Source organism: Pygocentrus nattereri, chromosome 3 (assembly GCF_015220715.1).
Source record: "Pygocentrus nattereri isolate fPygNat1 chromosome 3, fPygNat1.pri, whole genome shotgun sequence".
NCBI classification, from domain to species: domain Eukaryota; kingdom Metazoa; phylum Chordata; class Actinopteri; order Characiformes; family Serrasalmidae; genus Pygocentrus; species Pygocentrus nattereri.
Window position 1 is genome coordinate 20545508 of NC_051213.1, and position 16567 is coordinate 20562074.

The 16567-nt window shown below is 37.1% G+C and overlaps 1 protein-coding gene across 3 annotated transcripts; it reads left to right on the forward strand.

Annotated features, from left to right (window-relative positions):
* Nucleotides 1-4833: 4833 nt before the first annotated feature.
* Nucleotides 4834-15894, forward strand: cpne3 (copine III). 3 transcript variants are annotated; one of them, XM_017700364.2, is made up of 17 exons: nt 4834-4989; nt 6375-6515; nt 6598-6777; nt 7183-7254; nt 7719-7790; nt 8507-8587; nt 9002-9091; nt 9934-10032; nt 10145-10231; nt 10770-10829; nt 11242-11375; nt 12241-12295; nt 12408-12459; nt 12586-12719; nt 12846-13082; nt 13568-13682; nt 14156-14295. In XM_017700364.2, exons 2-16 carry the CDS (start codon nt 6384-6386, stop codon nt 13676-13678), a joined length of 1596 nt encoding a protein of 531 aa, XP_017555853.1. In that variant the 5' UTR covers nt 4834-4989; nt 6375-6383; the 3' UTR covers nt 13679-13682; nt 14156-14295. The 3 variants fall into 3 exon arrangements, with proteins under 3 accessions (XP_017555853.1, XP_017555852.1, XP_037392940.1); XM_017700363.2 differs by lacking the exon at nt 13568-13682 and having other exon boundaries at nt 14156-15894; XM_037537043.1 differs by lacking the exons at nt 4834-4989; nt 13568-13682 and adding an exon at nt 5086-5211 and having other exon boundaries at nt 14156-15894.
* Nucleotides 15895-16567: the final 673 nt, after the last annotated feature.

The following is a 16567-nucleotide window of genomic DNA, read 5'->3' on the forward strand; positions in this document are numbered from 1 at the left end:
GTTAGGGCTGGCACAGTAATACTCCACATCTCAGCACTTTCTGCCTTGTAGCTTTGCTTCCACCACTTTACTTTTGTCCTGATGTTCTGCTGCAAGTTGTTTTATAGCTTTATTTGTGGAAAAACAGATTTTGTCCTGGATAAGAATGCTATGATAATCTAAGCTTTTTGAAGAAATTTTATATTGATTGTTTACAAATTATTAATGTTCTCTTTTGAAATTCTTTCAATATTTAAATACAAAAAGATTATTTTTAAAGAAGTTTCTATGAAATTGGAGACAACTTGCATCTAACTGTATTTGAAGTGAATGTTGTCATGTTGTAAAAAGAATGTATGTGAATGTGTTTGTGTAGTGAACTATTTATGAAATAAATATATTTTTCACTAAGCCTGACCCTGTTTTTACATCGCCCTCTCTTAGATAGAAGAGTAAAGAAGGTGAGTGTCTTACTGCGCCTTAGGGTTTTTATGTTCCCACCACTGGTGACTGCACAGTGTGTACAGTAATGTGACAAAAGTCATGGGACAGGAACTACTTTTGTGTAGGACCTCTAGCAACCCGAGGTGGCATCAGTTCCACAAGTGGACAGGAGACGTCTGGAGGGATGTTGAGCCATGCTGTCTGGATAGCCACCCACAGCTCTGTGGTATTTGTTGCTGCAGGATCTCAGGTGTGACTAGACCTTTCCACTACATGCCATAAATGTTCGACTGAGCTTGTGTCGGGCGAATGTGCAGGCCACACCATTCGTCTGAACTCTCCAGAATGCTCCTCAAACAAATTCTGGATAAGTTGGGCCTAATGGCTCAGTGCATTATCCTGCTGGAATATCCCATCATTACATGAAGGCGTACATTAAGTCAATGAAGGGCTGGAAATGGTCACTAAGCAGGGAAACGTAGCGGTCACAGATATTGGTAATACCTTCTATGATGTATTCCTGCTACACGTGACACTGTTGATCGTAGAATGTTAAATACCCACACAAATTTGGAAATGGAATGTCTCGTCCGTCTGTCACCCACTATCATGCCTCATTAGAACTCTCACTAGCATTCAACATCAATCACAATATAACACCTTACAACTTATACAAGTGTGGGTGTTCCCAAGCAGTCTTCTAATGTAATGCCACTTCATAATCAATTTATATACTGCCATCCCATGACTTTTGGTATGTCAGTGTACACAGTCATTCTATCATTTTGAATACATTTCTATACTTAAAAAAAAAAGTACAAAAGCTATGTTCTCTCTTATTAGAACAATCAGTGGCTGCAGTTAGTATATTCCTTCAGTGTAACAGATCTGCTAGTTGCAAAGCTTAAACATTGTCTATAGAAAAAAAAGATGTTTTACTAATTAGTTTGACAACTGGTACAGGCTAACTATCTTAATTAATATACGTGTATATAACTATATTAATAGTTGATTTTTTACCAGATATACATGTGATCAGCACTGTCAATAAAGATAGAACTTTTTTTATTATAAAATGTACGCATAATTTTAATAGTTTGAGGAGACGTCTTGCAAAACTCCAAACTGTATAGGTGTGGAGGATATTTTACGTTCTATCAGAAGCACCGTTTGAAATACTTTAAATTTGAAATAATGAGGTGTAATATAGTTGAAAAGTCCCTCAGTTAATGCAAGTAACATAGTTGATTGGACACATTATTCACCATCAGCATTTTATTTCAAGACAAGAGTACAACATTCTATTAAAACTTTCAATTAATACATGAAGAGTATTAACACCAGTTTTGATACAAAATTTAATACAATTAATACAAAATATATATTTTTTTATTACAGTGTTATTACAGGAACGTGTCACACCATGCAAATTTAAAATTGGTTGTGTTTGCATTAATTTTGTGTTTCATCAGAGTTCATTTAGAGTATTTCAGCTCACACAGAACAGTCTTAATAGTTTATATATATATATATATATATATATATATATATATATATATATATATATATATATATATATATATATATATACTGTCAGTTTAGAAACATTGTGACATATTATACCATGTTTTTGATTCATATGTAAAGTATTACCTGTCTGGTGTAAATAGAATAAATAAAATCATTATCAATGGGTTTGGAACAGAACCGAAATTATAGAATGACTCACACCAACATTTAAGAGTTAATTGATGTGTCACGCTGCAGACAGATCCTCTCAGTGTTGCGAACTCCATCTCCCAAGATTTTTTGGGAGGTCACATGACTTTGGACGTCCTGACAGCTTCGGAGTCCATACCTGACTCCATTTCCCAGGAGACTACGGGTGTCTGGTGATGCACCTATGTCCGATCACAATCACCGGGTTACGACCTTGATTTTTGCCTTGCCCTTTTGTACCTGCCTATCTGATCTTGGATTACTTATTTTGACCCTTCTGCTTGTTTTGATTATTCTGAGTATTGGATTACCCTCTAGTATCTGTTTGCCTGTTGAGATGATCACAGTAGTGATCATTTATGCTGTTCTGGTATGAACCCACTCCTCTGGACTTCTCCATTGTCTCACGTAAATAAAACCATTGCTTTCACTAAGATCCGCAATCGTCTGACTCCTGCTGAATTTTTACGATGTTTGTTTACATTTGGCCAGGACCTAATAAAAATAAAATCCTGATTTTAAAATAGTTAATAAACATAAATAACAATTAATGGTGCTTCTTTTATGGACTGTGTTTTTTCAGTGGTCCAGTATTTTAAACATAGTCTGCTAAGCGTTTAAAAAGTAACTTCTGAACACTGCCTTTTCAAAATGTAACTTGGACTGAATTAAGATACTTAATTTCTCTATTCTGAATATTTGCAATACGTGTATTATTATTTCCTGAATAAACCTGTATGTAGAAAGCAGTGCCATGTAATGCTGACAGATCATTTCACTCATTATGTGTTGGTGGTACATCCATGGGATGTAGTGTCTTTAGTGGATCATACCTAATAATTTTATGTCTCCAAAACAGAATGAAAAATGTGGAAAGACAAATTTCTATATATTTTACACTACTAGCCACGTTTACATGCAACCTGATAATCCGACTAATAGCTCAACCGGAATAGAATGCATCCGTGTAAACACCTCAATTGGAATAGTTTAGTCCGATTGAGGATGTTCGGAATACAATATCCATCCGATTGTACGAGGTGGGTAATCCTGTAAATAATCCGTTAAATATAAGAATAATAGCCGTGTGAACACCTGAATCCGATTACACTCCAACCGTTCTGCGCACGCGCATTCGTGTCACAGCTAAAACAGAGGACTCGTGAACGGCTCTGGCAGTTTATACCGTTCAGCATGGCGGAGCAGAAACTGCGGAGACGAAGTTCATGCTTTGAACTTTAAAAGACGGCGGTGGGACGGACGTCCAACTTATGTGTCTCAGAACACACGGCGTTTTCCTCTCGCCGCTTCCTTAATAACTACACGTGAAGAACGTTTTTCTGAGTCTGACATCAGTTTAAAGAGACTAGGGCGCCCATTAGTTACTTTTTAAGAATTAAATGACCGTCAGAGCAACTGTATGTTAGGCTATCACAGCCTAAGCTGCAGCTATCGTGTTAATTTACTGTGGGTTGCCATTGCCTTGTGTTATTCTCTTTTTCTGGGGGATTTGGCTGCTGAGAAATACTAGTGCTCTTGTTTTGTGCACTTGGTGCATTTAATGTAACAACTTTGTGTGTAGTTCAAGCCATTTTTTGGCGGTGCCTAAGATTAAGCCCAGTAACCCACTAGCTGAGCAGCAGTGCAGCCATCGTCTCCCATTCTTTTTCTTTCTGTGTGTTGAGTTGGGTTGATTGTGATGTAGGTGCTGAGTGTTCCAGGGGGAGAGGCCTATTTTGTGTTCACTTACTTTTGGGAATTTGTGTATTTTGGTTTGCTTCTCGTTGCACGGGTGACTTGTGTTGAGATGTTTGGTATTGCTGTAGGTAGTCTGCCTCCCCTGGTGAGTCTCTGCCCTACGAGTTTTGTTTGTTTGTATTGTATTTTACATTTACATTTATGGCATTTGGCTGATGCTCTTATCCAGAGCGACTTACAATTGGATCATTTTACACAGGTAGGCCAAGGCGGTGTTAGGAGTCTTGCCCAAGGACTCATATTGGTATAGTGTAGGGTGTTTTGCCCTGGTGGGGATTGAACCCCAGTCTACAGTGTAGAAGGCAGAGGTGTTAACCACTACACTATCCCAATTTTATTGAATCAGCTAGCAGCCAAAAGATTTTAATGTTAATTATATTATTTTTAATAATTGTAGTATTAATAAATTTCCATTCCTAGTTTGATCAATCTAGTATTACTTTGTTGTTGCTGTTAATATTACATGCTTATATTTGTAGTTGTCTGTCTCTATCTATCTATCTATCTATCTATCTATCTATCTATCTATCTATCTATCTATCAAGTTTGATTTAAACTAGATTTTGATTAAATAAAAACTTTTGTTTGGGAAATCTTAGTCTTACTGTTCCTTTGTGGTACCCACGAACCTGTATCCTTCACTTAAAATTCTCTGGGTGCAATTCCCAGAGGGGCGTAGTTGGCTACACTAGTCTTATTTAATTATTTAATCTTACACAATAAGAACTTATAGTTCCCCGCTCGCCACGTCATATTCGTAAACTGACTTTATATACCTCTTACATTAACTGTGCCTTGCAATTTAAAAAGATAGACGGAAAAAACACGTTCCCAGAGATTCGGAGCAGAGGAAAATGTGACAGTGTTTCCGTACTGAACCGCTGTGAAACTGACCAATGGTTAGGTTACGAAAGCTGTGGACTCCCTGACAGCTGCCTGTGTCAGAGGGAGTGGCGCTCATGACAACAGTAAAGTCTTTTCTATTCAGAAAGGCTTAGCCTACTGTGCTCTTGCTGTGTGATTTGGCCACAATTCGCCCTTTCTTTAATTTCGAGTCTAAGCTGAAGAGCGCAGAAGGAGAAAAACTAAGTAAGTAAACAACAACAACAACAATTTGTGTTCAGGCAGTTTGACTTCTTTTCGTGTGGGTTAGTAAGTTTACGTTGCTAGCGTTAGCTGGACTTTACTCAACTTACAGCAACGCTAACGAACCGCGTTTATTTCCTTAGTTTCGGAATTAAATCGCCACTCTCTAGTAATAGTATTGTTGTGGGTTAGGTAGATTGGCGGCAGCTCTTTAGGTGCGAGCAGGTAACTACACGACAATTTACCAGTAACTAGCTATGTAGCATAGCTTTACCAGTAGCATGCTAGCGCTAGCCACTCGAATCGTCCTGTTGTTAACTGACTTTTATCTAGCTGGCGATCTTAAAAGTAGCAACATAAGTGTCGTTAACGCTAACTACATCTTTATTTTATAGTCAGTAACTCAAGCGCTTAGCATTGGAAGTAAACTAATTTAGCCAAAGTGAAACACGGATATAAAAGCCAGCGGATGAAGTGAGAGTGGAGGCGGACAGGTAACTAGCTTAGCGAGCCTTACTGGTATAAACAGTGACTGGTGGTAGAAGGGCACAAGAGGGTCACATCACATGTTAAAACTACAGAAAGCCGCTCTGGGCTCAGTAGCTGGACCTCGTATTACAGCACTTTAATAACCCAGCTTTATTAACCTCTCTCTTCTAAAAATAGTCACCAGAACGAAAAGCCTATAAAAACTAAAGCTAAATCACGGAATAACCCTAATAGAGAGGAAGGATGGCTTCATGAAGCCAAAAAAGCAATTTATAGTCTTGGGAGCCCTTTGTTGAGTGAGGCTAAGTGATTAGTTTAATAAAGTAATCTGAAAAAGTAGTTTGTTTCTGATGAATACATGAGAATTATCAGCATTGCTGATTTTAAATCCCAAAACCCAGACCCCATCTATAAATAATTAACTTATGTTACTTCAATTTTATCGGGAAAAAAAACAACAAATCTGCACAGATCACTTTACAGTTTGGTCAATATTAGGAGGATTATTTTAAAAATTCAAATGGACATCATGATCTAGCCATGTATTTAATGCACAAAAGATGCATCAATGCAGCATGCAGCATGCAGCAATACCCTACTCCTGACAGGCAGCCTTGATAGTGCTTAGTTGGCCATAGGTGTTTCTGAAATAATGTCCATATCAGCTTCTGTAAGTGAACAGACTTTTGATCAAGTGTCTTGAAAACATGAAATGCTAGAAATGCTCCCCATTTGAAACATTTTAAATATGCTGTACTTCTTCTTCATATTCTTTTTCTTATTATCACTATGTTAAAAACAAAGAAGACAGTTTTATCTTTTGGCTCATGCATCTGGACACTGACACTTTGATGGCAAATAGTTTCCATAAAATCCTACTTTTATGTGTCTCTTTTAAGCTTTCACCAATGGCGACGCAGTGTGTGACCAAGGTGGAGCTGACGATCTCCTGTGAAAACCTCTTGGACATGGATGTGGGCTCCAAATCTGATCCCTTATGTGTACTGCATATGCATACATCTGGGAACCAGTGGTTTGAGGTCAGTTCAGATCTGGTACGCTGGTCAAAAAGGTCAAAGTTTCTCAATGTTAATTGTAAAGTTGCTGCTTTTGGCTTTGCAGGTTGATCGCACGGAGAGAGTTAAGAACTGCCTGTGTCCAAAATTTGCCAAGAAGTTTGTCATCGATTATCACTTTGAAGTGGTGCAAAAGCTCAGATTCAGCCTTTATGACATAGACAATAAAACCATTGATTTGAGTGATGACGATTTCCTCGGGGAGTTGGAGTGTACCTTGGGTCAGGTGAGACAGTTTGCTGTTTACTGTTCAGCAGTGATCAGAACTAGATTGCTTAGTTCTCTGTGAGATCTGCAGTGCAGGATCATTATTGTAGGTGCCTCACTGATAGCACTGTGCTCTAGTATCCATTCTTTATATTTCCACGCATGCTTGGGTAGTCATGTGGTATGTTAAAGGAGAAGACCAATTGCAGTCACCCTTGAATCTGATTGGAATAACAGCAAGAGCAGTATGCATGTAGTACAGAGAGCATACTTTCTAAAATATCTTAAAAACATGTAACCTTGTTGTTTTACTCACAGTTTAACTAGCACCTGTTAGCCTGTTCTTGCAGTTTATAAAATATCAGTTGAAGTTGTAATTATTAGGAGGTATTTATTTGTTTAAATTGTCTCTTTCATAACGCAGATTGTTTCCAGTGGGAAGCTGACAAGACCACTCTTAAAGAACAAAAGACCAGCAGGAAAAGGCACCATTACGGTAAATGTCCTTTACTCGTCTATACTCGTATATACCTTTACTTGTCTATGCTTAAGCCTGCACAATTCACAGCACAACTGTTGTGCTATTTTGTAAGGTGATTATTTATAGCCTATAATTGGTCAGAGCTTGTCAGTACTGGTAACCTGTCAGACCACTCATGCAACATTCAGCATTAGTAAACCTCTTGTTCACTTTGAAGCCCTGTTACTGTAAAATTAATTTTGTATTCCTTGCTCACCTTGAAGTTGTGGCTGAACATACTGTAGGCAAATTTTGGAGGTAATATGATTATGATCATAGTAAATATTTGCATCTGCCATCTTATGTTCTGGCAGAAACAAGATCTCACAGTTATTTCAGAAACACAGCAATAAATGGCAGAAATTTCAATTAGAAATTGAATTCTTACAGATCTGAAACTTACGTTTTACTTCAGGTGAAGATTTTTCTTTTTGTTTTAGATCAGTGCTGAGGAAATCAAGGACAATAGAGTGGTAAATTTTGAAGCCGAGGCTAGGAAACTGGATAAAAAGGTAAGATACAACCCAGCTATACAGTAGGTTCTATCAGAATACAACCTATTCCTAAGATACAATAGTAACGTAGAACTGTCAAGGTAACATATTAATTATCTTCAGTTATATGAAAATGCTCATACCATTCAAATTGAACCAATTTGTTTGTAAATCAAGTTTCTACTAAGAGCACATGGTGTATGTTATGTCATATTGGGAGAACTGCTGTGCTGTGATAAGTAATGCGAAAAGGAAGGACACAAATAAAGTAATAATCAAGAGGGTTTGGGCAATTTTTTTGTACTGTGACATGAAGTTCGACTATCATTAAACTATGCAGACATAGCCTAGTAGCAAATTCACCTTGAACTACGTGGAGCTCATGTGTAGCAAGCACCATGCATATTTGCTGCAACTGCACATTTTAAGTTATTGTGCAACAAGGACAGAGCCTAGCTGCATTTGTAGAAATACTTCTATATTCTCTCCATTGCAAGGAAAAATCCAACAACCAAGTACAGAAAATGCAGTGCAACAACCAAGTGCATTCAGTGCAAATGCATTCAACCCCTTGAAAGCCCAGGCTTATTACATATTAAGGCTTATGTTATGTTTCATCACATTGGTTTGTGTGATGATACGGTGAATGGCGTGATTATAATTTTAGTTGATATTATATTGGTAATTTTGCTTATTAAAGAGTGATTAATAAATGCATAATGGTCTGGTTGCAGGATTTCTTTGGGAAGTCAGACCCCTATCTAGAGTTTTACAGGCAAATGGAGACGGGATGGCAGCTTGCTCACAGAACAGAGGTATGATTCAATTGCTGTAGTAGTGAAGAACAAAAATAATTTAATAACATATACATTTGAAGCACTCACTGTCAAGATATGGTAGAAATAGAACTGAATGAATCATTTCTGTACCTCTGATTCTTGTGATCACTTTAAACATTGTGCAAATATTTGTATTTAAAAAAATGAATATCATGTTTGAGGTTCCTGTTATTTTTTCTTGTAATAATAATAGATTAGTTACCAAATCCAGCTACATATATTCTTTCCTAACCCTGTTTAGAAGTTCAAACTCTTAGATTTCATCACACTGATTTTTTTTATAATCACCTGAGGAAATAGCTTGCAAAATAATAGTACTTTTATAAAGCATTAGTTGCAGTTTATTTTTGCTGATTGAAATGCATCTCCTCAATCTTTGTTATCCTAAAGGTGGTGAAGAACAACCTTAATCCTACATGGAGACCTTTCAGAATCCCTCTACAGTCTCTTTGTGGAGGAGATATGGAGAAGCCAATTAAGGTAGAGTCTCCTTCTTTTAGTAAATATATTTTATTTAACATGGTATCTAACATGCATCTCATATGCTTGCTGCTTATATTAACATGCTCGTTGGTTGCAATATTTGGTTATTTATTTATTTTTTTGGACTGCATTATGAAAACAATGGTGGACTTTGGTTTGCATTTGTATCGTCAAGAAATCCATCCAGAGTTGTTCAGTATTATTTGTTCATTCTTGCCAATTTTTTTTATTGCCAAAGGGTTAAAAGAGAGAAAAATACCATACAGTGCTGGTTTAGTTGAGTTACATTACATCTCATTGTGTGCTTCAGCTAATATGTCTTCAATTGAATGGTGTTGTGCTACTGTAGAATCATTTCATTTTCCATCTGTAGTGCTGTATTGCACTGTTCTGCAATGCAGAAATCGAATTTGTGGTGGTTTCGAAGTCCTCCTCGGTCCTTGTTTGCTTGTTTGAATCACTTTGTATCATATTCAGTATTCACTATGTATGTTTTATATTACATAGAAACCACTGATTTCGTGACTAATGTACTGTATCTGGTAATAGACACTGGAGATGAGGGCACTGGTTACATCTTCCATCTGGATTCATGTATTGCTTTCTTCTGGTATGCCTTTTTGCAAAGTGTGTTAATTTTGTAGTCATACTTGGTCATGAAAGGCTGTTTGCAGAGAGAGAATTGTAGATGTTAGCTTGCTGTGCTTTGGTGGGTTTTATGCATGTTTTCTCTTATTATCTCTCTGGCTTGCTGTGCGAACAACAAGTGATTTGGTAAACATCTTATAGGTAGAGTGAGATCTGGGTTATATAATATTGTATATTTGCCATTTCTGCAGGTGGAATGTTATGATTATGACAATGATGGATCACATGACCTTATTGGGATTTTTGAGACCAACATGACACGTCTGCAGCAGGCCACACGCGTTTCACCAGTAAGACCACACACTGCATAAAACACTTGAAATTTAACTTTTGCAGAATTGTGTGGTGAAGCTGTTCTGTGACTGGGTATTTCAGTCAAATGAATTGTCTTGTGTCCTATAGGCAGAGTTTGACTGTATTAACATGAAGAAGAAGCAGAAGAAGAAGAACTATAAGAACTCTGGTGTTGTGAGTGTGAAATTTTGCCAGGTATTGTATCAGTGCTATCTCTTATGCCCCGTCATGTCACTTTGGTATTCTGCTTTCCATCACTGTGGCATATCTACTGTTTAGATTGTGTATTTTATCCTTTAAAAGTTGCAGCATTTGCTGATGATAAAAAAAGTGTAATTCTTTATATCTCACTTGTAGCTACTTTGAAATAAATTCTATTGGATTTTAAGTTTTTAATCGTTACCACATAAGTGTTCATAAGTAGTAAAGGAGATTTTTTTAGGATTTGAAGTTATTGTTGTGTATCTGTGGAAAGAAAAAAAATAGCTGTTTTTTTTATTTGCTTGACATTAAAAGAAACTGTAAAGATTTTGGAAGTGTATTCTTAATGCTGATTATATAAATATTGAAATATAAGCGAAATGTATATGTAATTAATTGTTCAACTCACTATGTAATTATTTGTGTAATTATAGTAAAATGTAATCACTCCTGACTTCTAAGGGATAATTACAGTGTGATTTGCATTTCTATTTAATTAGTGTTTTTTAATTTTCCTTTTTTCTGTGCTTAGGTTGTGAAGGAGTATACCTTTCTGGATTACATCATGGGTGGTTGTCAGTTAAATTTTACTGTAAGTGGATTTCTGTCATAGATGTATACTTGGCTTTTATTGAAATGTATGGTCCTGAATCATCAGAGGACCTGAGCAGATCAGAGGGACAGTGAAGGTAGGGCAGTTTGGAGATAAAGCCAGAGAGGCCAGGTTGAGATGGTTTGGACATGTGTTGAGGAGGAATAGTGGATATATTGGGCAAAGAATGTTGGAGATGGAGCTGCCGGGCAGAAGGAGAAGAGGTAGACCTCAGAAGGTTTATGGATGTAGTGAAGGTGGAAATGGAGATGGTTGGTGTAAAAGTAGAGGAGGCAGTGGATAGGGCAAGATGGAGGCAGACCCCTCTGTGGCGACCCCTAAAGGGAGCAGCCGAAAGAAGAAGAAGAAGATGGTCCTGAATATAAGGATAATGTTTCTCTCTCTGCTGTAGGTTGGAGTGGATTTCACCGGGTCAAATGGTGACCCGAGGTCTCCTGACTCTTTGCACTACATCAGTCCTAATGGAGTAAACGAATACCTTTCTGCCATCTGGTCTGTTGGCTTGGTGATCCAGGATTATGACAGGTGAAGCAGCAAGCATGTAGTGTACACAAGGAATACACAAGGAAGTCTGATGTTGAGTCTAGGCAAATTATTTTTTTTGTTCTCAACACCTGAAAAAGCTTCATTTGAATGCAGTGGTGGACAGTAACTATGTAAATGTAATTTGTTACTGTACTTAAGTAGTTTTTTCATGTGTCTGTACTTTACTTAAGTATTTCCATTTTGGGTGACTCTTTACTTTCACTCCACTACATTTCAGAGTCAAATATCTGACTTTACTCCACTACATTCTGTCGTTCATTTTGGTTTTTGTGTGTATAAAAACGTAACATGTCAAAACAAAAATAATGCAAAGCAAAAACACGAATCAGGGCACAGCGGTCACTTTGTTCTGAGCTTGTTTTGACCTATTGATATTCACCTAATCTGAGTTTATGAAGCGAGTCTGGTTATAAAAATGATAACAGGACATTAGAGCCATAATTAACCTTTTAGTACTTTTACTTTCAATACTTAAGTACATTTGAAAACAAATTCATTTGTACTTTTACTCAAGTTGAGGTCTAGAGTAAGGACTTCTACTTTTACTGGAGTAATATTTTACTTTGGGTATCTCTACTTTAACTCAAATGATTCTGGGTCTCTAAGTAGTCTCTAATGCTTCAAGAGACTGGCAAGATATGTCAGAGCAAGGCCAGTAGGGGCTATAAATGTCATAAGAAAAATCTTGTATTCAAATCTGAACTTAATATGAAGCCACTGTAAGCCAAATCAATTTTTTTCCTGATGAGCACAAGCAGAAAATCTGAAATGCTTGCAGGGCAACATTTGTTTTATACAATGTTGATGACATTTATAACAAATATGCTATTTTGTTTTTATGCAGCGACAAATTGTTCCCAGCTTTTGGTTTTGGAGCTCAGATCCCACCACACTGGCAGGTACATTTAAATATAGTTGTGGCAGAATTCGTAGAATCCATAGCGCAGTGAAGTCAATGTGATGTGAACAGTGTCCTCAAAGAGTATGAGAACAATCGTGTTTGTTTTACAGGTGTCTCATGAGTTCCCTCTCAACTTCAATCCATCAAATCCATTCTGTTCTGGTACGTAACAGTATTAGAATCAGGCACCTAGTTCAGTTATCCTGCTGTTGGTCATATGCTGCAGTTGCTCAAATGGGGAATAGTAGATGGTTATGTTTATTGTGTTTTTGAAATTCTTTGCTGTAGGTGTGGAGGGGTTGGTTGAGGCTTACAGGATGTGCTTGCCCCAGGTCAAGCTTTATGGTCCTACAAATTTTGCTCCCATAATCAGACACATGAGCCAGTTTGCTCAGCAGGCGCTACAGCAGAACACAGCTTCGGTGAGTATCTACACCGAACTTGACTGCTACAGTTCCATATTAGAAATATTTTAAGTAAAACCATTATGTGTCATTTGCCAACTACATGGTATAAATTTCACCTTCTTGCATTTCTTTGTGTGGCAGCAATATTTTGTCCTGCTCATTATCACGGACGGTGTTATCACAGACATGGATCATACCCGCGCTGCCATAGTAGCTGCCTCTCACTTACCCATGTCCATCATCATTGTGGGTGTTGGGGGGGCTGACTTCACTGACATGGAGATCCTGGATGGGGATGATGGGCGCCTGAGGTCTCCATCTGGAGAGCCTGCTATACGGGACATAGTGCAGTTTGTGCCTTACAGAAAGTTCCAGAACGTAAGTGGACTTAAATTCTGAGCTATGTCAGTATAGCACATATTGGGCCAGATATGTGCCTGTTTTCTGGCTGTTGGTGATCATCTGTGCTCACAAAGCTAAACCGATCACTTTTAATTAATTTTAATCTCATTTTTGATTTTTTTTTTTTATCTCTAACAAACTTTATAATAAATGTGTGGCTGACTTGATATTCCACAGTGCTGCTTCTAAGGTTTCCATTGATAAATATTTAGACATTATAAATCATGTGAACACTCTAAATATCTTAGTTGACCAAAGTAATACTGTACTGTATTTCTACTCAGTACTGATTATTGCATTTGGCATTGTCAGTCAGCACACGTTCCTTTGAATATTTAGGCTCTCTACGTCTTTTTTTTTTTTTTTTTTTTTTTGTGCACCCTTTTTTTTTTCCTCATTTTGTTCTGCCGGGCTTTAGCGGACAGCTCTTTATCTATCCCTCTCTGTCCATCTCATTTCAGGCACCCAGGGAAGCACTTGCCCAGTGTGTTCTAGCAGAGTTGCCTGAACAACTTGTGTCCTACTTCAGACTTAAAAAACTTCAGCCTCCCTCTGATCCAAAACCTTCATAGACATGTAGGGCTACAAAAGCTATTTATTTAACCAAAATTTATACTGGTTTCACCTCTTTTCTCTGCACGTGTCTGCTTGATTTGCATGTCCTGAGGCATAAAGGACTGGTATAATCTAAGATATAAAATTCATTCTTCTTTACATATTTTTGAATCATGGTAATTTTACATTTTGCTTTCATTGGTGCCATTAAGTCACCTAAAGCCAATTCACAACCACTTCTTCTTATTGAAAGGATAACTGATGTTTCTCTCCCTCCCTCCCTCTCTCCCTCCCTCCCTCCCTCCCTCTCTCTCTCTCTCTCTCCCCCCCCCCCTCTCTCTCTCTCCCCCCCCTCTCTCCCCCCTCTCTCCCTCTCTCCCCCTCTCTCCCTTTCTCCCTTTCTCTCCCCTCTCTCCCTTTCTCCCTCTCTCTCCTTCCTTCTCTCTCTCTCTCTCTCTCTCTCTCTCTCTCTCTCCATCTATCTGTCCATCTAGGCTCCCAAGGAGGCCCTGGCACAGTCCGTGCTTGCAGAGGTTCCTAATCAGGTTGTCACCTTCTTTAATATGTTGAAGCTCAGCCCTCTCAATTCCAGAACCCCTGTAGCTGCTGCTGGTGGAACCACAAACTGACCGCATAGTGCAACTAAGTGCCACTTATTAAGAGACACCAAAACTTCTGTGCCTAGCAGAAAAAAGGTCCCCCTGCAGAAGCCATGTAGATGAATATGCAGGGACCAGAATCTTGCCAGTTTATTAAACCAAGGACAGTCATATCATTTAGATACTCAGTAAGTCCACGTTTACACATATGTATATATTATATATGTACTCTTGCAGATTGTAGGTTTTATTTTTAAGTTGTTTTTATTTACGTTGAAGATTGTTTGATACATTGTTTCAAGCAGTGCCATAATTGTTTTTTTTTTTTTTTTAATTTAAATTGATTACATTTTTAACTTTGACTGTTATGAATGCTGAAATAAGATATCCTAGCTGAAATGCTTTGAAATGCTCTGCTTTGAAGTAGGAATGTGTCCTGCAGTCACCTTAAATTAATTGCCAGTTATATCGTTACACCATTTATCCATATATGTCATATTCATACATCAGACAATGTTAACTGCATGGAGCACATACATATATATAGCACAGTATTTACTGCAGAATGGGGGTCAAGGTATGGTGTTTTAGGTACACTGCTGTTTATGCATTTTCATGCTTTTGCGGTTTACATGCAAGTAGTCCACTATTGGTGAAAAGGTTCATCATTTTACATACAGTATATGTGGTATCTTTTCCAGGAGAAGGAAAATCTTTTTTACTTTTAATGTAATTTTAATCACAAGTAATGTTTAATAAGTTCTGCTGCTCCATTTCTCAAGAAATATGAACATAATTTAAAGACCTTTTATTTTCAAATTAAGTAAAAAAAATGCAAAAATGACAAATTGAGATACAAGGTTTTGTCCCAATATCAATATACATATACTGTATATGCATTGTTTTATATGGAAATATGATTTAGTAGATATTTGGATGTGCAGGAGGCTATGAAAGGAAATTCATAATTCTAAACCGCTAGGACAATACAGCTGTGTTGAAATACTGAAATATAGTAGGAAACCTAACATTTTGCTTTGTGCTGTGCCTTGTTTGAACCTTGTTTTTCTTTGTGGAATTCATATCTATTTGTGTAATACACACTCTCCTTTGACTTTTAATCTGTTAGTTTTCAGTCTTTGCTGTCTAACATTCGAAAACACCTAGTCACCTTCAAACGGTGTGTGCAGGCTTGCCCTTCCAATTTGTTTTCCTGACAAGAGCAGCAAAAGTTGTCTTTTAAATATGAACATCAGTGTACAAAACCTTACTATGCATATTCCAAACCAAAGATAATTCTTTAGAAATGTATGTCTGTGTATTTCTTTGTATTAGAGTCAATGATTTTAGAGTTATATATGCAATCCAGATGACAGTATTACTAAAATCAGACAGAAATTCATGGAAAATAATCTGTCTGTAACTATGATTTTTTTTTTTAGAAAAAATATATTAAGTTTTGAAAAATGGAGTTTGGCTTAAAGTAGTGCATCAGTTGTACAGCAAGCAGTATAAGCTAACATAATGGCAGCATGTAAATTCCTGTAATGGACATGTGACAACAAGCATGACGTAAGCATGTTTTCCTAGTTACATTCCATGTGGCTTAATATAATAAACAGTTTATCTCTTAAGTGTGTAGTATTGAGTCACTGTTATTGAACTTGATTACAGTCATATTGATGTAGAGACATTGTAAATTTAGGCTACTAGGGCTGTTTTTGGTGATCTTGTGATTTTATATCACAGAGCTTCTGTAGCTGCTGGTAGATACAAGTGATTTGTTATTACTGCTAAAGTCAGATATGTTGTTAAACATATGATTGCCAGATAGCACTCCATGTGCCTTAATATAATAGACAGTGGGTTGTCTGTGTTGAGGGTCATGTCTAGATATAAGTGACAGTTATTGGGCGAAATCACAGTCATATTGGAGACATTGGAGACAGAATAATTAACATTCATCTTGTGACTTTTATTCGTTGCATTACAATGTTTTATATTGTTAGATCTAAGTACTTATTGCTTAAGGAAGTTATGTGGCCTTTGTTCATCTCTGGAATCAAATTGAGTTGAACTGGAAGGATGCCAAACATGATAGGTCTTTAAGACTTTACAATTTATATAATCAAATTACAAATTATTTTGCGTTCTACATAATCTGCTTCATAGAATTGTAAAATTTGACAGAACTGTACACCTTCAGGTTTACATAAGTGAACACTTTATTTGTACCAATTATAATAAATAAAATATAAAAATTGCCAACCTCCACAATCTCCTCAGTTTTTTCATTGAATGTACCAC